This window comes from Euleptes europaea, chromosome 21 (genome assembly GCF_029931775.1).
Source record: "Euleptes europaea isolate rEulEur1 chromosome 21, rEulEur1.hap1, whole genome shotgun sequence".
Classification (NCBI taxonomy): Eukaryota; Metazoa; Chordata; class Lepidosauria; order Squamata; family Sphaerodactylidae; genus Euleptes; species Euleptes europaea.
The window spans coordinates 18,321,056-18,340,741 of NC_079332.1; the positions used below are offsets into that span (position 1 = coordinate 18,321,056).

The 19,686-nt window shown below is 51.5% G+C and overlaps 1 protein-coding gene across 1 annotated transcript in view; it reads right to left on the bottom strand.

Moving 5' to 3' along the window:
* Window positions 1-19,686, bottom strand: part of LOC130492718 (myosin-11) — a 79,668-nt gene that overhangs the window by 43,191 nt on the left and 16,791 nt on the right. The window contains exons 4-9 of the mRNA XM_056866481.1: window positions 14,456-14,483; window positions 9,761-9,863; window positions 7,983-8,003; window positions 5,003-5,095; window positions 4,339-4,402; window positions 1,672-1,770 (exon numbers count right to left, since the gene is read on the bottom strand). Of these exons, the coding sequence (XP_056722459.1) occupies window positions 1,672-1,770; window positions 4,339-4,402; window positions 5,003-5,095; window positions 7,983-8,003; window positions 9,761-9,863; window positions 14,456-14,483 (408 nt within the window). The remainder of the gene's footprint in view (window positions 1-1,671; window positions 1,771-4,338; window positions 4,403-5,002; window positions 5,096-7,982; window positions 8,004-9,760; window positions 9,864-14,455; window positions 14,484-19,686) is intronic.

Genomic DNA, 19,686 nt, shown 5'->3' on the forward strand with positions numbered 1-19,686 from the left:
CTTTTAACTGGAGATGCTGCCGGGGATTGAACCTGGGACCTTCTGCATGCCAAGCAGATGCTCTACCACTGAGCCATGCCCCCTACATGAAATGCCTCCCTCACATCCTCCCTCCCCGGGCACTGCCCCCAAATCTCTAGGAATTTCTCAGGCTGGATTTGGCAACCCTGCTTGGCTCTCTGGGGCAGAGTCACACCCCTCTGTTTCCCATCTGTGGACCACCCTCTGCTTTTCTTGCTCGGCCACGGCTGCGTGTGGGGGAGCACCGGGTGTGGGTGGGGGATCCACCCTGACCATGCCTGCGTTCCACTCGGCCCTGCCGGCAGCATTCCCTTTCCCCACTGAAACCGCATCTCCGATGGAATTCACACATCCTTTTCCAGTGCGGATGGTGTGAGGCATGAATAAGAGAGGCAGTTTCAAACGGACCTTCGTCAGGGTTCAAAATTAACTTCTGCTTGAGATATACACAACTTTTTGGCACTTTCCAAGGCACGCGTGGTTTCGGCCTAAACATGTGTTACCCATGAACGCATGAAGCTGCCTGATAGGGAATCAGACCAAAGTCAATACTGTCTATTCAGGCTTGTAGCAGTTCTCCAGGGTCTCGGGTCTTCCACATCCCCTCCGATGTGGTCATGCCGGAGATTGGGGATTGAACTGGAGATGCTGGGGATTGAACTTGGGACCTTCTGCATGCTGAGATGCTCTAACACTGAGCCACGGCCCCTCCCTATGGCTCTCCAGGGTCTCAGGAGGAGGTCTTTCCTATCACCTCCTGCCTGGTCCTTTTAACTGGAGATGTCTGGGATTGAACCTGGGACCTTCTGCATGCCAAGCTAATGCTTGGCCACTGTGCCACAGCCCCTCCTGAAAGAAAGCCTTGAGTCAAGGTCACGACTCTGACTGGCAGCAGCTCTCCAGGGTCTCAGGTTGAGGTCTTCCATGTCACCGACACTACCTGTTCCTTTTTACCAGAGATGCTGGCGACTGAGCCTGGAAACCTCTCGACCGAACGCTGCTTCGTCCTCTCCCGGCCCTGTCTTGACCCCTCCCTCCAGTGCCCTCCTCGAGCCAAATCGGGTTTGTAAAGCTCTGGGCACACAGATGGTACCATGGAAATAACTAACAATGAATTCTGCAGGGTGGTGACCCGCCTTTATTCATTCACGACGTACGTTTCTGTCCCACCCTTTCTCCAAAGAACTCAGGCGTACCACTAGTAAGAGGCCCATTGCGATGCAGTGCTTCCGGATGTAAACCGGAAGTGAAGTGGTGGGCAAGCGTACGTGCACACGTTGCCTCCCGACCCTCAGCTGGTCGGTGGGCAGCCAGGTGGATTGGCGGGGGTTTGCCCGCCACCATCTGGCACTTGGCAACTCCCAGTTTGAGTGGTAAAAGGCCCCTTGAGATGCAGCATTACTGGGTGTAAACCGGAAGTGATGCAACAGTGTTGGCGCGGCCGCGCACATGCGCACAATCTTTGCTCACCTCCGCCCCAAAAACCTCCCACCGGAGGAGAGGGGAGACCTAGCAACCCTAGGCCCCACCATTCTTTATGACCCTCTTCCCCAGGGCTGGTCCTGGACAGCTGACGGGCCCTGACCCCAAAAGGCTCACCTTTGGAAAAAAAAAAAACCAAATCTGTTGGCTTGTCGCTGTCTTTCTTACCCTTCATTTTGTCGCTCGCTCCGGCTATCATATAGTAAAAGATATGAAAGGTCCTCTCTTCTCGGGCCTGGCGAATGGCACGGGACTTCTCCAGTAAATCTGTCGATGTCTGTTAAGCACGCCAACGCTGAGCAAGATTCAGGGGTCTGGACCTTACGGCCATGGGAGGTCTTTGCCAAGTACGGGTAAGAGTTTGGAAGACTTATATTTGAAAGGCCACCTCCTTCCCTGGGTCCCTGTGGGCCAGCTACGGTTTTAGGCAGCCGTTTGTGGGCTGTCCCACCACTCAGGGTGGCCGGAGCCGGGGCCTTTTCCGTTGTGGCCCCGGCTCTGTGGAATGGGCTCCCTAAAGAGGTGAGAGGGGGTCCCCCTGTCCTTGGAGATCTTCAGGAGGCACTGCGAGGCCTGCCTGTTTGCCAGGCATCTTTGGAGCCAGGGTTGCCAGGTCCCTCTTCACCACCGCCGGGTGATTTTTGGGGTGGAGCCTGAGGAGGGCGGGGTTTAAGGAGAGGGAAGGACTTCAATGCCCTAGAGTCCAATTGCCAAAATGGCCATTTTCTCCAGGTGAACTGATCTCTATTGGCTGGAAATCAGTTGTAATAGGAGGAGACCTCCTGCTAGTACCTTGAGGTTGGCAACCTCATTTGGAGTGGGGGAGAGATTTGGAGTTTCCCATTTTATTCTGGCTTTATTTGGGAATGATTTTTTAACTATTATTATAAGCTTGAACCACTGAACCACAAGGAAAAGTGGGGTATAAATGTTTTAATAAACAAATAAATATCGTTCCTGAGTTAGTGAGCTGGCTGGAGACTCAGATCTAGGGCGGCACAGTGGTCCACAGAACAAAAAAATTCAGAAGCAAAAGTTGCATAATACCTTTTTGCTAGGACTAATTAAGACCTGAGCAAGGCTGTCAACGATGGGAGATTTTGGAGGTCAAACGGTGAACACGAAACCAGTAGCGGTGAGTTCCGTAGGTCCGTGAGCGCCACTGTGGGAAGCGGAACTTCTTTTGCCTTCCCGCTTTCTATTCTCATGCTTCCCACTTCCAAAAAACAAAACCCTTTTCCCCATTAGTGAGGGAAAGGAACAGTTCTCTTCTGCTGCTGGCCTCCTTCGCTCTCTTTCTCGGTAAGAGAGATGCTCCGTCGTTGTCCCCACCGTCATTTAACTCCCCTAATTCAGTGTCTTGTGCAGTTCTACAGTATTATTTTTGTAGCAGGCTGGTGGGGAGGGGAGAATTAGCCCATCGGATTTATGTCGATGGTTCACAGTGCAATCCTAAGCAAAGGTACACTGTTCTACGCGGGCACAGAGCCCTGTTTAAGACTCCAGTCAAGCATGCTATTCATCTCGAGGAATGTGTTCGTTTTGTTTCTCTGTTTAAACAAAGCACATTTGCACAAACACAACCGAAAGGGGGGAAGCCGTGGCAACTGGCCACCGTTCTTGCACTAAATCACATTTCACCGCAAATACTTATATTCTTTCCTGGGAGTAAACATGTTGAGTTTACAGAAAGCCAAACTCAGGCTGTGTCATTTTTGAAAGAGGGAGGGAGAGCTGGCGAGATCCAGGGTGGTTGGATAAAGCCCCCAGACACCCGCTGAGCTCAGCACTCGGCCAAAGCAAAGCAAGTCAGGTATGCAAAGCAAGAATGTATGTTTTATTCTGCAGGTCTATGACCATAAAAATGATCGATTGATCGCCTGATTGACTGCCTGACCCTGGTGCCTTACCACCAACGTGCCAGAAGAGGGAGCCTCTGCCTTGCTTTCTGCTGCTCTGCAGCTCCACCGCAGCAGATGGCCAGAGGGAGGTATTGCAGCTGCCAGTTCTGCAGGGATCAGGGGCCAAGATGACCCCATCCTTGCCCAATCCTATAAGACTGCTGACTCTCACCTGGCGCCTTAGTTCGAGTACCCTGAATGGTCTGGCGCAGACGGAGCTTCTCTCCAACAGACCCCCTCCCCCACCCCATCCCCACTCATCTGCTTGACCTTCTGCCTCTAGAGCCGTCCCCCCTGCTAGCACCACTAACCTTTTCATTCTCAACAGGCAGCTGTGCAAGGCAGGGAAGGTTTCACGCTCAAAGGATGGACTTTTGCAAAGCCGAACGGGAAGTAAGGAAGCTCTGAACTTCCTTCATGAAAGCCCAGTGACTCAGGAACTAGGGTTTACCCAACCCGTATGGGAGTAATGGCTGCTGATTACAGGGATTTGTCCAAATTTTATTGCATCTCTGTCCCACCGTGGGACTCCAAGAGGGTGGCCCTTGAGAGGTCTCCCACCCAGGCCTTGGCCAGACCAGCCCTGCTGAGTTTCATTACGGTTGCTGACTCTGGTTTGGGAAATTCCTGGAGATTTGGGGGTGGAGCCCAGGGAGGGCAGAGTTTGGGGAGGGGAAAGACCTCAGTGGGGTATAAAGCCAGAGAGTCCACCCTCCAAAGCAGCCATTTTCTCCAGGGGAACTGTTCTCTGTTGCCTGGAGATCAGTTGGAATTCCAGATCTCTACCCCCCCCCCGGAGGATGGCAACCCTAGACTGCCCTGGCATGCCAGGAAATGGAAACCAGAGAGCACATGCAAGTTAAGCCGCTGGCATCTGCATAAGCACAGCCCCCCTCAGCCGCCTCTTCTCATTCTCGATGGCTCAGAAGGATACAGGTTTCTATGTTGGCTCCGACGATGTAGCCGGTAACGTCAAAATTGATGCGGATGAACTTGCCCTGGCAACGGGAAAAGGAGACAGCTCGTCTGAGTGCCAAGTAGGTTCAACTCAGAGCATGTTAAAGGGCTTGACTGCTTGCTGAAAAACGGCCCTGTGGGTTATTTCGTACCCCAGCTGTCCTGCTTTAAGGAAAGAAATGGGATGAGGCGAACAGGTCTAAGACTTGCAGCATCTGGCAGTCTGAACCTCTGCTGGCTGCTGGTGGTTGGCAGGAGAAACTACCTTTACAGGGCGGGGAATGTTTTCCTTTCAGAACAGAGAACATGAGGAAGGGAATGTGGCTATCTGACTGATCATTCATCACCATTCCTTCTTCCTAGAGAACCACAGGTGGAGGCTTCAGGCCCAACGGATCTCTAAGAGGGAAATCCCAGCCCCCTCAGCAAACGACACAATCTCCGGGTTTCTTTAGGGAACACTACAACAGTTAGCTTGGTACAGAACACACACACACAAATGTTTGTAGCTTAGATACCCATCACGCATTACACAACAGCCAGTCTGTGCGTACCAATACCCCTTAAAAGGAGACGGTTCCCACTCATGCCAAGGGCACATCCGCACACGCACACCCCTGGCACAGAACCTGACTACTTACAAAGCGGGATGAATTATCGTTCTTCACCGTTTTGGCATTTCCAAAAGCCTCCAGGATGGGGTTTGCCTGCAGCAGCTGCTTCTCCAGTTCACCCTAAAATGTGTGGGGACACCTTTAGCCTCAGAAAATCAAAAGCTGTCAAAAGTCAGAAGCAGCCACCCACTCAAATACACGCAGAGATCAATTCAAACGGTGTCTTCTCCTATGGAGAAATAATCTCTCTTTAGGAAAATGCAGTCTGGTAAAACAGGCAAGGTTTTTCTCCCACGTGGAGGAGCCAGGCCACTTCGAAGACACTTAGGAGACGCTGACAAAACCCAGCGCACGCTGCAATCTCTGTACTTTTGCCCTCCTGGAAACTCTGCCTGCAGAGGAGGAAAATCAGGTGCAGAGAAAGGCTCAAAGTAATTGGAGTTTTCCTCTCAGCCCCCCCCCCCCAAAATCTGGTTGATCAAATTCTGTCCACAAATCTACCCATTTGTGTTCTCGGCCAGGGCAGCCGACTCCTGAAGTCTGGGTAAAGGAAGTAAGATAATTTCTGTTGCTGCAGGAATCAAAAGTTTCTGGTTCCTTTTTGGCACCCTCAACGGCTCCCAAGGACATATTTTAAAACTATCTGCTCAGATTCACCCATGCGGACCCCTTTCTAGATTTGGTGGAATGAAGGCTTCATTTGCCAAGCCAATAATGATGTCAATTAGGGTAGGGGATGCTGAAATTGATATTTAGGTAACGCAGCGCAAAGCAGATGATGACCAAGTTTATTAATCATGCCGAACGCAGGGCTCTTTCAAGTCGGACACAGTAACGCACAGTTTTGGGAAGACGGTGGATTTTCTCATGCAAATACAGACATGCGATTATGCAGCAGATGGCTAATTAACACAAGCAGAGCGGCTTCTAATGAAGGTGATACGATAACCATCTTCAAGTACTTGAAGGGCTCTCATAGAGAGGAGGGTGCAGAGTTGTTTTCTGTTGCCCCAGAACATCAGACCAGAACCAACGGGTTGAAATTAAACCAAAAGAGTTTCCGTCTAGACATTAGGAAGAATTTTCTGACAGTTAGAGCGGTTCCTCAGTGGAACAGGCTTCCTCGGGAGGTGGTGAGCGCTCCTTCTCAGGAGGTTTTTAAGCAGGGTCTAGATGGTTATCTGTCAGCGATGCTGATTCTGTGACCTTAGGCAGTTCATGAGAGGGAGGGCACCTTGGCCATCTTCTGGGCATGGAGTAGGGGTCACTGGGGGTGGGGGGGGGAGGTAGTTGTGAATGTCCTGCATTGTGCAGGGGGTTGGACTAGATGACCCTGGTGGTCCCTTCCAACTCTATGATTCTATGAAGGCTTTTCTTCAAGCAAAAACTGATGCTGGGGCAGTGGTGGAGGATCAGTTCTGAGCTTTCCCTACACTGTGGGTTTGTCAAGAGCCATTTCATCACCTACAGCGCATGAGAATCCAACCCAGACAACCAGATAGGGAGCAGTCGGTCAACTCTGAAAAGAGCTGATGATCCCTTTATGGCATTCAGACTGTTGTCGTGTCAGAAATCACATACACTGACATAGGTAATGGACCTATTTGCAAGGCTACTGTGCATACTGTGGAGCTTGTTACCTGGAATTTCATTGGGGCCTTTCTCAATCACCTTCTATGCAAGAGATCAGTGGTGGGGCACACTGTGTGCAGAGCTGCCAGGCTGGGTGGCGCTGGCTACCTGACACTAGGAGGAAGACTCGCCTTGCTAACGTCTAGTTGGGCAGCACACATGGCATGCTCTCGGCTTGCCACAGCTTCACGTGAAGAAGAAGAAGAGGAGTTGGTTTTTATATGCCGACTTTCTCTACCACTTAAGGGAGACTCAAACCGGCTTACAATTGCCTTCCCTTCCCCTCCCCACAACAGACACCCTGGGAGGTAGGTGGGGCTGAGAGAGTGTGACTAGCCCAAGGTTAACCAGCTGGCTTCGTGTGGAGGAGTGGGAAATCAAACCCGGTTCTCCAGATCAGAGTCCACCGCTCCAAACCACCCCTCTTAACCACTACACCACACCAGAGAGCACAACAACAACATTTCCAACACTGCATTCAACGAGATGTCCCAAGGAAGAGGGACTCCAAGAGGCAGACAACAGTCCCCACCTCTGCCCCTCACCTGCTGTGAGCGTATCCCCATAACTGGGCCTAGACTGAACCCTGTTTTGAAACCTCCGCAGAGGGCTGAAAATTCTGAGTGGGTGAAGAGCCCCGTCCAGAGTTCCTGCTGTCTTTGGGAGCTCCACCAGGGAGATGCTGGCATCTCCACCCAAAAGAGATTTCACTGTGAAGAGCTAGCAGAAGAAGCCCCCCGGTCTACATTTGGCATCCCTTTGCTCCTTCTTCGCCACCCACCCTGGAATTTCAGGGCTGCCCTCCCTGACGACCTGATTTGTGATGATAAAACAGCTGGAGGCGACAAGATTAATTCCTTGACACAAGTACTCAGTTATTTAGCCGGTTTGGAGCCATGCAGAGAGGCTTTAGGTGCATGGAGACGCCTCCGTTACAGCGGAGCTCAGAACAGCAAGCGAGGAGTCGCATGCAAGCAGGCAGTTGCGATGACCCCGATCCGCCACCACACAGTGATCACCGGGGAGAGCTTTAAAAAGAGTTCCGTCCCAAAAGTGTGTTCCCACTGGAGTAGCTTTCTTTCCTCCTGGTCACAGGTGGGCTTTGATCTTCCGAGGATCACCAGCACATAGAAATCCAGAAGCGTACAAAAACGAGTGGCCTCGGACAAACTCCACGGTGCCCAATTTCCCCTTTGGGCGGCAGAGACTGCGATCCCTGAGCACAAACCCTCCTTCCCTTCCAAGAAGGGGCCCCTGAGAGTCCAGATCCCACCAAATGCCACTTGGCTGATTTCCCCAGGGAGGGGGGTAGAGTGCAACCACACCATGCAGATCTACACTCCGTGCCTTTGACACACGCATCCAGATTACTCACGTAAGCAAAAGATGGACCTTGCTGCAGTCAAACAACATGGCAATAAAACAACTGTCAGTGGCACATCCTGAAATACTTTTTTAAAAAGTTGCTTCCACTTACATTCACAATACAGAGGTAAGCCACGCTCTAAGCCAGGGGTCCCCAACCTGGCTCCCTTGGGTGCTTCGGCGCCCGCCAATGCCTTTTCTGGTGCCCACCAAGTGTTTTTAAAAGTGGGCGGGGCCAGCTGGGGCTTTTGCCCAGCAAGTCTTCTGATTGGCCACGGGAGACTCAATTGGCCGTGCAGATTTTAAAAAACATTGCATTGGCAAGAGCTGCCACCACAACACGAGGGTCTTCACCGTGCGACTGGAGGTAAGTATCACCCTGCATCTGTTCCCTGAGATCTTCTCAACCTGGATCCTTCGACAACAAACTACAGTGGGTCATGGCTCAGTGGCAGAGCCTCTCCTTGGCATGCAGAAGGTCCCAGGTTCAACCCCCAACATCTCACATGATCACACATGAAGCCGCCTTCTAATGAATCAGACCATCCGCCCACTGTCTACTCAGACTGGCAGCGGCTCTCCAGGGTCTCGGGCAGAGAGAGGCCTTTCACATCACCCACTGCCTGGTCCTTAGAACGACAGGTGGCAGGGACTGAACCTGGGACCTTCTATGTGCCAAGCAGGTGTTCTGCACCTGAATCATGGTCTCCCCTGGTTAAAAGATCAGGTAGAAGGTCAAGTGGAAAATCTGAGGCCCTGGAGCACACCACCAGTCTGAGTAGGCAGTACTGACTTTGATGGACCAGTGGTCTGATTTAGAAGAAGAATTGTTTTTTATATGCTGACTTTCTCTACCACTTAAGGGAGACTCAAACTGGCTTACAATCACCTTCCCTTCCCCTCCCCACAACAAACATCCTGTGAGGTAGGTGGGGCTGAGAGAGAGTGACTTGCCCAAGGTCACCCAGCTGGCGTCGTGTGGAGGAGTGGGGAAACCAGCCCGGTTCACCAGATTAGCCTCCACCGCTCATGTGGAGGAGTGGGGAATCAAACCCGGTTCTCCAGATCAGAGTCCACCGCTCTTAACCACTACACCAGGAGTGTCATGTGTTCTGCCATGAGCTATGGCCTTGAGGCTTCAAAAGAGGGAGTAATGGAGGAGGGTTCCACCAGTGGGTATTAGTCATAGTGAGTAAAGGGAACTTCCATATCAGAGGCAGCCAATCTCTGGATCCCAGTGCCGGGATTCAGCGCCCTGTTTGTTTGGCCCTCCAGAGCAGCTGTTTTGGCCGCTGGGTGAAGCACGATCCTAGCCTAGGTGGGCTCCTGGTCTGATCCAGCTGGGCCCTTCTGAGGTTCTGACGTTCCCTGAAGGGTCTGTGTGGGGAAAAAGACATTTTCCTGGGGCTGTCAAAGGCTTTGAAAGGTTTAAAGGTAAGATGAGGCCCCCCTACCCCGTTCCCCGCAGAGACTGTGCCGGTGGTGCCCTTGCAAAGGAGCCACATATGGAAAGCTATGCGCTCCGCAGAAATCCTACCGCGCTTGCCCTGAAGGAGAGAGCAGGGCATGTCAAACAAAGCACCCTTTTTCCATAAACACCGAGCCGTGACAGATCTGTGCCTTCTCCATACTATGCCAGCTATTTGGCAAGAAAAGCAAACAGCAGGGGCGTTTTGCTGAGTTGCCAGAGGCCGTCCTGATGTCTCCCCAGGAAACATGGGAAACGCTGGACAGAAATGGGGGAGGAAAAAAGGCGTTCTGGCCATGGGGGGGCCAAGACTCGCTCACCGTGATGCTAACATCCTTCTTGCCCTTATGGGAGGAGGCCACGACAGCCAAATACTGGATGACCTTCTTGGTATTTTCTGTTTTGCCGGCCCCCGATTCTCCTCTGGGAAGAAAAGGGGGAAAAGAAAAGTTAGGACTCGTGGCTGAGTACAGGAGCTTCCCATGTTCCCTACACAAAGCCAAGACCTTGGCAACCAAAGGAGAGAGAAAACCTTCCTGACCTCAGCAGTCCCCGAGAGAAGAACCAGAAGTAACGTCCTGCAGCCAAGTTTCAGAATAAACGGGCCCAACGTCATGCGGCCCCCCCTGCTTTTCCCTCTGGCTTTGAACTCCTGTGCCACAAACACATTTGGCCCGGGGACAAACCAAGGGTTGCCAACCTTCCGGTGAGGCCTGGAGACCTCCCAGAATCACCACAGGTCTCCAGACGACAGAGAGCAGTCCCCCTGGAGAAAACGGCTGCTGTGGAGGGTGGACTCTATGGCATTATACCCCGCTGAGGCCCCTCTCCTCCCCAAATCCCGCCCTCCCAAGACTCCACCCCCAAATCTCCAGGAATCCCCCAACCCACAGTTGGCAACCCTGAAACTTGGTTTGCTTTTGAAATGCATTATTTGCCCTTAGATGGTGTCTGCCACTGACATCCTCCTGTTTACAAGAAATATTCCCCGCTCGTTTTTGGCCCCGATCCCCTTAACTCAGAACAATCTCAGCCCCACTGTTCGTTTGCTCTGGATTCAGATCAGGCGGCTCCATCTTCTGCCGAGTCAGACCACTAATCCATCCTGCCCAGCATGGCCCTCCTACAGCAGCAGGAAGAGAGACGGCTCCTCGAGCGGAAACGCCTTCTCTGCCCACGGCAAAGATCGACCCTGGGGATTTGGGCATGCCCAGAGTTAGATCATCACCCTTCTTTGCCATCCTTTGACCCATGGTTTACCCTCTGCCCCCCTTATCCGGGATGGAACCTGGGATGTCACTGCAGGGGTTCAATACGTCTGCTTGAGAAGAGAAGAACGGGACGGAAAAGCTCACACACGGCCCCTGCTCGCACGGATCAGGTTCCTCTGAGGCTGGAACTCTTCCACGGAGCGTAATTTCTTTTCCTAATTAGGAGGTGCGTTTTTCTCTGCCATTGATAAATGGGCATGTAACAAACTTTTTCTTAAAAGGTGGCCGTAAGCCTTGGGACGGGGAGAAACCTTAAAAGGCCAGGCTCAATTTCTCCCTATTGGAGCTAATGAAAGCAATTCACCCAGCAGGGACGTGATGACGTCCTCGTTCCTTTCCAGGGGCTTAGAAATAAATTCAGGGGTGAAGGGGCACGACAGAGGCCTATAAAATTATGCGCACAGAGTGCAGAGAACACTAGACAGAGTTTTCTCATGAGTCTAGATCTGTGGATCACCCAAAGAAAACGGGTTGGGCTGATGGCATTTCTACATAAAGTATTTCGTTAGCTTGTGGAACTCATCACCACTGGAAGTGATGAATGGTGGCAGCTGGTTCCAGGAGCTCCCAGCTTCAAATCTCCTTCCGCTGAGTCTCAGGGAAGCCACCCTCCCTCAGCCTCAACCCCCTACACTGGTATTATGAGGATAATACCACCTTGTAGAGGTGTTGTGAGGATTACTTTCCTAGTGCTGTTCAGGAAACTGTTCTGGGGTTTTAGGAGGGGTTAAGCAAATGGATGGCTTACGGGCCTACATTAGCTAAACGGAACCTCCGTATTCAGAAGCAGTATACCTCTGAGCAGCAACCATAGAGGGGGACTCCATGGGCTGAGTGAACTCAATCCAAAGTGAGTTTGCACAACCAGACGGCTGCAGCCAGCTCCGCACGGGCCCCTTGAGCCGAAACGTTTCCATGTTTTATTGATAAAAATTAAGTGTTCTGGGAACGGCTCCAGACTAAACATGCCCATTTGAAGACTTGTGTAGAAAGCTTTGCAATAAATCTACTTTGCCTCTTCCCTATTTCAAAAAGCAAGGCCTTTAAAAACAAAACAGGACCCTGGAGCCTTTGAACTCTTTTTCTCTGGCCCTCTTCCTGTGGCTGTATCAAAAGATGGAACGGCCCGTGTGGGCCACGCAGGACAACCCCTCCCTTTACCCCGCCCCAACTTTGGAAACAGAACGGACTGAGCAAGACAAGACCAGTCTGATGAGCCCTGCTAAGTTGGTCCGGAGGGTCCTCCTAGGCCAGTTTTGGATTTCCAACAACCAAATGAGGGGTCTGGAGACCAAGTCCTATGAGGAAAGGTTGAAGGAGCTGGGGATGTTTAGCCTGGAGAGGAGAAGACTGAGAGGGGATACGATAACCATCTTCAAGGACTTGAAGGGTTGTCACATAGAGGAGGGTGCCCAACTGTTTTCTGTTACCCCAGAAGGTCAGATCAGAACCAATGGGGTTGAAATTAAATCAAAAGAGTTTTAGGCTAAACATCAGGAAGAACTTCCTGGCAGTGGGAGCGGTTCTTCTTGGGAGGTGGTGGGCTCTCCTTACCTGGAGGTTTTTATCAGAGGCTAGATGGCCATCTGTCCGCAAGGCTGATTCTGTGAACTTAGGCAGATGATGAGAGGGAGGGCAAGAAGGGATGCGTCAGTGTTTGGCTCTCGTGGCCCTTTCTTACAAGCCCAGGGGAATGCCAATCTCCACTTTGGGGTCAGGAAGCAATTTTCCTCCAGGCCAGATTGGCCAGGGATCCTGGAGGGGTTTTTTTTAGCCCTTCTGGGCATGGAGCAGGGGTCACTGGGGATGTGGGGGGGTAGATGTGAATTTCCTGCATCGTGTAGGGGGTTGGACTAGATGACTCTTGAGGTCCCTTCTAACTCTATGATTCTAAATGCCCTGGAGAAGCTCCCAAACCTTTCCCTGATGGTTGCAACCAGTTTTCAGAGGTAGAGTGCCTCTGGAAAGCGATGCTCCCTACAGATGTTTTCCTTCTGAAGCGTCCCAGGAAAAAAAAACGGCTGCTCTAAACTGCGCTATGGGAAATCATCATCATATAAAAATCTGCACCAAAAGTTGGCGGAGCGCATATTCAAGAGACGCACCCCTTCTTGGCAGAGGCTGTCTGCTCTGCAAGAGTGGGCATCCTTCTCCAGCCTTAGAGTGCTGTACTAATGCAGGGACTCCAACACCCACAGTGACAGGGAGCCCCACACAAGCGGTCCACACACACTGCAACGGTGGGCTCCATGGAGCCCCCCCCTCCCCTGTCAGGGAGAGGGCCAGCCACTGCTCTCGGAGAGCTCGGTGGACATGAATGAGAAAACTAACCAGCCAAAGGGATGCAAGGAATACAACTGGGCTCCAGCTGAAGGACCCCAGGCAAGCAAGATAGTAAGGTGACACACGTGAATATATATATGGCCTCATGGGTGCAGCCTTTATCCTTTCCAATACGCACATTGGATCAGGCGTTTGCCAAGACTCCACAGGGACAGCGACAGGGATGTTAGCAGCGGTGGCAGGCAGAGGGGAGAGAAACGGAGCCTTGGACTTTAAGAAGAAAACCTTTTCTAGGCCCAGAATCAGTCTCTCTGGGTATGGAGGGGGCAGAGCCCATGGCTACCAGCTGGAACACGTCCATTAATTATCAGACTAGTTTGCAATTAACCTGCGCTATGCTTCCTCGTGTTGTCCCCCAAGCGGCAGCCGGGGTGATGATGCTTTCCCAAAGGCTTGGAAAGACCCTCCAAGCCCCCGCCTGCCTTTTCGGAGCTGGCAACTGGACAGGGAACTGGCAGCCGAGGGGTGCAAGGGGCAGGAGCAGGAATGGAGACGCAGGTGGACAGGATGAGGATTGGGAGAGGAAGCCACAGATGGATTTTGAAGGGCAGGAAGGGAGGTGGTGCCAGACACAGGTAGGGTTGCCACCGGTGGGAGGTTTTTGGGGCAGAGCCTGAGAAGGGCAGGGTTTGGGGAGGGGAGGGACTTCAAGGCCATAGAGTCCAAGGGCCAAAGCGGCCATTTTCTCCAGGGGAACTGATCTCTAGCAGCTGGAGATCAGTTGTAATACCGGGAGAGCTCCAGCTAGTACCTGGGGGTTGGAAACCATAGGCACAGGTCGAGGGAGAGCGTGGTGCACAGAGAGGGCAGTGAGGGAGAATGGGTGGGGTTGAGAGAGAGAGAGAGAAGACCACCTTCCGGGAGATGAGGAGAGTAGAATTTTATTTATTATTTACTTCATTGATATCGTGCCTTTCTCCCCGGTGAGGACCCAAAGCAGCCTACGTTGTTTTCCTCGCCTCCATTTTATCCTCACTACAACCCTGTGAGGTTGGTTAAGCCTGAGTGTGTATGACTGGCCCAAAGTCCCCGAGCAAAGCTTCCATGGCAGAGTGAGGATCTGATTTGAACCCAGATCATAGTCCCACACTGTTTTTTAGCTTCACAACCATCTGGTGAGATGGCCAGGCCATGGGAGGATTTGCACTCAGGTCTGCCTGGTCCAAGCCTGGTCCAGCCTCTGTACCAGATCCAAAAACATCCAATTGTTTTAAAAACTAGAGCCCAAAGATTATTTCACATCACAAGTTGCTTTTGCAATACGCATGGAAACCGGTGCGGTGCTTTGTACCAAGCTCTCGTGAAGGTCGGGAAATGAGCGCCTGGCATATCTTTCACTACTTCAAGGCAGGCAAAAAAGGGGTGGGGAGCAGAAGGGATAGTCAAAGTGGTTCTACTCACGTGCACAGGATGGACTGATCTTCTCGGTCTGCAAGCAAAGAAGAAAGCCATTAGACGCTGAACTGTTTGAGCCCGCAATCTGATTTATTCAAACGCCTTTACAAATACCCTGCTCTCAGTCTAAAAAGCCCCACAAGGCATACCTTGCAACATGCTGCATTTAAAGAGAGCACAAGATCACAAAACCAAAAGCACAACCACCTGCAAGATACCAAATGCCAGCAAGATAAAGCCAGAGCAGAGCTGCAGCCACCAGGTTCAACGACTGGGCCTGCGTGGAAAGCTTCCTTAAAACTGGAATCGTCTGCACCCCTCCAGCAAACCTCTGAGACCTGGGAGGGGGTGCGTGGCAGGGCTCCACCGACAATCTCCTTGGGTGAGCGGTGGGTGGTGTGGCAGGCAGTCCTCAAGAGACCCCTTGGTCCCACACCACTATATCAACAGATCCCCTGAGCCAAGCCTGCTAAAGGTGCCTGCCACCCTGCTAAGGGGTAAGATTGGCAGCTGCCCACACCCAAGGTCAGGAAGACTCCCACCCTTTCATCAACTAGACTCAAGACCGGCAGCACCTGAGATTGTGCGGGAATGAGCTTCTGAGAGTCAAAGGTCCCTTCCTCAGGAGCTCTGACTCTCGAAAGCTTAAACTGCAAAAATCTCACTGGTCTCTAAAGCGCTCCTGGTCTCAAATCTAGTTGTTATACCGCAGGCCAGTAGCTGTCAGAATATTTCACTATCTTGTATTTTTAAGATTTTGTATAGATTATCATTGTTTATTGCACTGTCATGAGCCGCCCCAAGCCCCACGATCCAGGGGAGGGGCAGGGAATATGTCTAAAATAAAGGAAAAGCAAAAGATCAACACGGCTACCCTCTGAAATACACTTTTATCATTTCACAAAATTAGGGCTGCCAACCTCCAGGTACCAGCTGGAGATCTCCTGCTACTACAACTGATCTCCAGCCGATACAGATGAGTTCATCTGGAGAAAGCGGCAGCTTTGGCAATTGGACTCTATGGCACTGAAGTCCCGCCCCTCCCCAAACCCCGCCCTCCTCAGGCTCTGCCCAAGTCCAGGTACTTCCCAACCCAGAGCTGGCCACCCTACACAAAATGCATATGGTGGAATCGTTCAGGAGGGCATTTTTGTGAACGGAACGCAGTTGCAGTTTTAACACCTGTAAAAATGGTTGCTGTTTCAATGTCCTATACAGCCTCATCAAGGTGCCAATAGCCTAAGAGATGGCGGCCTTCCAACTCCTCTGACAAAGAGAAACTTGGAGTGAAATAAAATTCCATTTCCGTTTCATTTTTTCTTCTCTTATGTGAAATTTTTTAGCCAGCTTTATCTCACTGTTTATGGTACGCATTACACTATTTTTTATTGCACCGCTTGTTAATTCCATGACCCGCCTCAAATCTCAACAAGAAACGTGGACTTGAAAGGAAGAAAACAAGTCAGGAAATAAACACTCATTTTCAGCCCAGCTGCTCCATTCTGGACCCGTCCAAGTGTCCGCGTGCCTTTCAAAGGCTTCCCCTTGGGCAGAATATTCAGGGTTTGGTTATGTACAGTTGGGTTGCCAGGTCCCTCTTCGCTACCGGCGCAAGGTTTTGGGGGGCTTGGGGAGGGACTTCAATGCCATAGAGTCTGATTGACAAAGAAGCCATTTTCTCCAGGGGAACGGATCTCTATCAACTGGAGATCAGTTGTAATAGCGGGAGATCTCCAGCCACCACCTGGAGGTAGTTGAAATCCAAAGAAAAACTTCTCAGTACACAGCCACTGAACACTGAATATGTACAGTTTTAACAATATATTTGTTTGCTCTAGCAATACTATATAACCATCAACATATACAGAAAAACTTGATAGTTACAATTCTGTATAAATATGGAACTTGTTTAGCAATATTTCCATACAATTGTATGCTTAAACAATAGTTCACATCCATTTATTACTAGAATCCCCCAGGGAAGTGTCTATACATCCGGCAGTAAATATCTTTGCAATAGTAGAAATTTAGGATTGCAATAGAAGATGCTCTCAACGCTGCGGTCTGCTGGTATGTAGTTGAGTGCATACAGTTCCAGGTCAGCTGATCACTGCTGACCAATCAGGCTATTAGAATCTGGTTACTGCTGGAAAAGCTAGCGTGCCGCATGCTGTGTGTTGCCGATGGTATCAAAACACAGAAATTGTTGATGTTAGTAGATGTTACAAGATTCCGGTAATATCTTGTTTCACGTTGAGGTTGCTTCATCAGACTGTGTAGTTACTTCTGGCTGCCATCTTGCAGCTCATAAGAATGACTCCTAATCTTGTGTTCAGTGGCAGTGCACTGAGAAGTTTTTCTTTGGATTTCAACCACCTGGAGGTTGGCAACCCTAATGTACGGGCTCCCCTACGTTTGCGCTGACAACAGCATTGCTCCCCTTCTCAGCACTTGGGCTATGAAGTCGGGTGCAGCAAAATCTGGAGTCTTGTGACATAGTCTGGTCAAAAAAAACAACAACAACACCCCACCCCTCTCTTCATTTTCATCTTTGTTTCTGAGACAGTAATGGGGTTTCAATAGAGGAACAGGGATGAAGGGTAAAAGGTCCAAGACCAAAGCAAGTAATATCTTCGAAATAAAGCCAGAAAGGAATTCAACGCCATGGTGATTCTTAGTCGTGGTCTGTGTTACGCTGTCAGGTGGCCACGGACGAAAAGAACAAGAGGACGCTGCCGCCCAAAGGGTTTTTCCAGAGAATATCGCGACGGATGTGCCAGATCTCAATTCCTCTCCTTCTGCACTCTGACACAGCTACACAGAGTGGGTGGAAGCAGAGAGGGAAAGGGGAAGCGCCGCTCAGGGAAGAACAGCAACGGCAGAGCTCTGAACCATCCACGCTCTTCATGCTGTAGCAGCCGGCCTGGGAAACGTCAGGACAGCTGCCTTGGAGTGCAGAAGGAACACACTCTTTGGAAGGCGTTCTTCCGAAGGTCTGCTCTGACCAGATGTGCCTGTTTCCACCGTGCTGTCAGTCTGATATGGATCAGGAATAGGGTGTGCCGGGAGAGGGGGCTTAACGCCCCCCCTGCCTGGTGCAGTTTTCATGACCTGAAATGGGTCTGGGGAGCTCCCGAGGTAGGGTTGCCAGGTCCCTCTTCGCCACCGGTGGAAGGTTTTTGGGGCGGAGCCTGAGGAGGGCAGGGTTTGGGGAGGGGAGGGTCCTCAGTGCCATGGAATCCAATTGCTAAAGCCGCCATTTCCACCAAGGGAACTGATCTCTATCGGCTGGAAATCTGTTGTAATAGCAGGAGATCTCCAGCTAGTACCTGGAAGTTGGCAACCCTACTGCCGGGAGATGCACAAACCTGCCTGCTGGGTTTTTTGGCCTTCTGCGTGGCCCCTTCATCATGGGGGGTGGGCAGGGGGACAGACAGTGGTCTGCACAGAGCAAACCACCCAGAACAGCAGGCACCAGATTGCCAACTGGCCAGAGCTAAAAAAAACAGCCCAGGGTGGGCGTGGAAGGTGCTTCAGGGGCAGGCGCCCCAGAAGCCGGGGGCCAGGATTCTCGACAGTCACAGCTCGAGATTTAGCCACCTCTTGCAACCGAGGGTGTCTCCAGCCTCCTCAGAGACCCTGAAGGACATGGGGAGGGGGAAAGAATCAGGCTGAACAACTTTGGGTGCTTCTGGAAACCTCTTTCCATGAAATCTTTCCGGGTTGGGCCTGTGCTTGGATTCATCCCCAGGGGCTAAATCAAGATCCATTTCCCTCCTCAGGACTGGGTCAAAGAGATGCAGGTGCATCTTCATCTCTAATGTCAGACTCAGGCGTCCATCCCTAGCATCCCATAAACAGACACGCTCAGGCAGGTGATCCTAAGCAATGCTAATTTATTAGGAGCAAAAAGACAGATTTACAGAAGTTGACTGCCTCTCAGGAGAGGTTGCTAGTGGGGTCTATGCAGGTAGGTTACAGTATAAAAGCATTCTAGGCAAGAAAGTATAACCAAGTGAAACCACAGTGCAGGAACTACGAGACAACGGCTCCCAGAGAATCGCTGACATAACATCTGTGTTAAACAGTACACAGGATTTGCAGCATGAGAACAAAACCTTGACAAGCAGCCAGAATCTGGCCTTGACAGGAAGCCAGCCTCTGGCCTGCAATTGCCAAACTCCTACTCCAAAGGTAGCAAAGACCTGACACCAACTAGGGATGCTACCAGGTAAGGCCTGGAGATCTCCTGGCATTACAATTGATCTCCAGACGACAGAGATCCGTTTCCCTGGAGAAAATGGCTGCTTTGGAGGGTGGATTCTATGGCATTATATCCCATCAAGGTCCCAAATCTCCAGGAATTTCCCAGCCAGGAGTTGGCAACCCTAACCTGTGACAACGGAGGGCGGGGCATAAATTGAACAAAATAAAATAAACTACTGTTCACCCTGCTGATGATTCCAACTGAGTGAATTTACCAAGACAGAATTTCCCTTCACCTGACTTAGGCCACAGGCTTGCAGCAGAGGGAAGGGGGGACACGGTACGGATCCAGCTCTGCCCCTCCTGTGCACCCCTGCCAGGGAGGCCTTTTTCCATCTCCGCCGGGCCTGGCAGCTGGTGCCTTACCACCCCTACCCCAACCTAGCCACAGTGATGCGTGCGATAGTCGCCTCTAGACTGGATTACTGTAACCCACTCTACATAGGGCTGCCCCTGAGACTGATCCGAAGGCCCCAGCTGGTGCAAAATGCCCCTGCGAGACTCCTTACGGGTCTTCGCCACAAGACCTTATAACTCCAGTGCTGAAACAACTGCGCTGGCTCCAGCTGGAGTATTGGATCAGGTTCAAGGTGCTGGTTTTGACCTTTAAAGCCTTACACAGCCTGGGACCATCATACCTGCGGGACCGTCTCTCTCGGTACACCCCCCCAAAGAGCGCTATGCTCTACTTGTAGTAATCTGCTGGTGGTCCCCGGCCCGAAGAGTGTGCAGCTGTCCTCAACAAGGGCCAGGGCTTTTTCGGCCCTGGTCCCGGCCTGGTGGAATAGTCTCCCTAGTGACATCAGGGCCCAGTGGGAGAGCCAGCGTGATGTAGTGGTTAAGAGCGGTGGTTTGGAGCAGTGGACTCTGATCTGGAGAGCCGGGTTTGATTCCCCACTCCTCCACACAAGCGGCAAAGGCTAATCTGGTGAGCTGGGTTGGTTTCCCCACTCCTCCCCATGAAGCCAGAG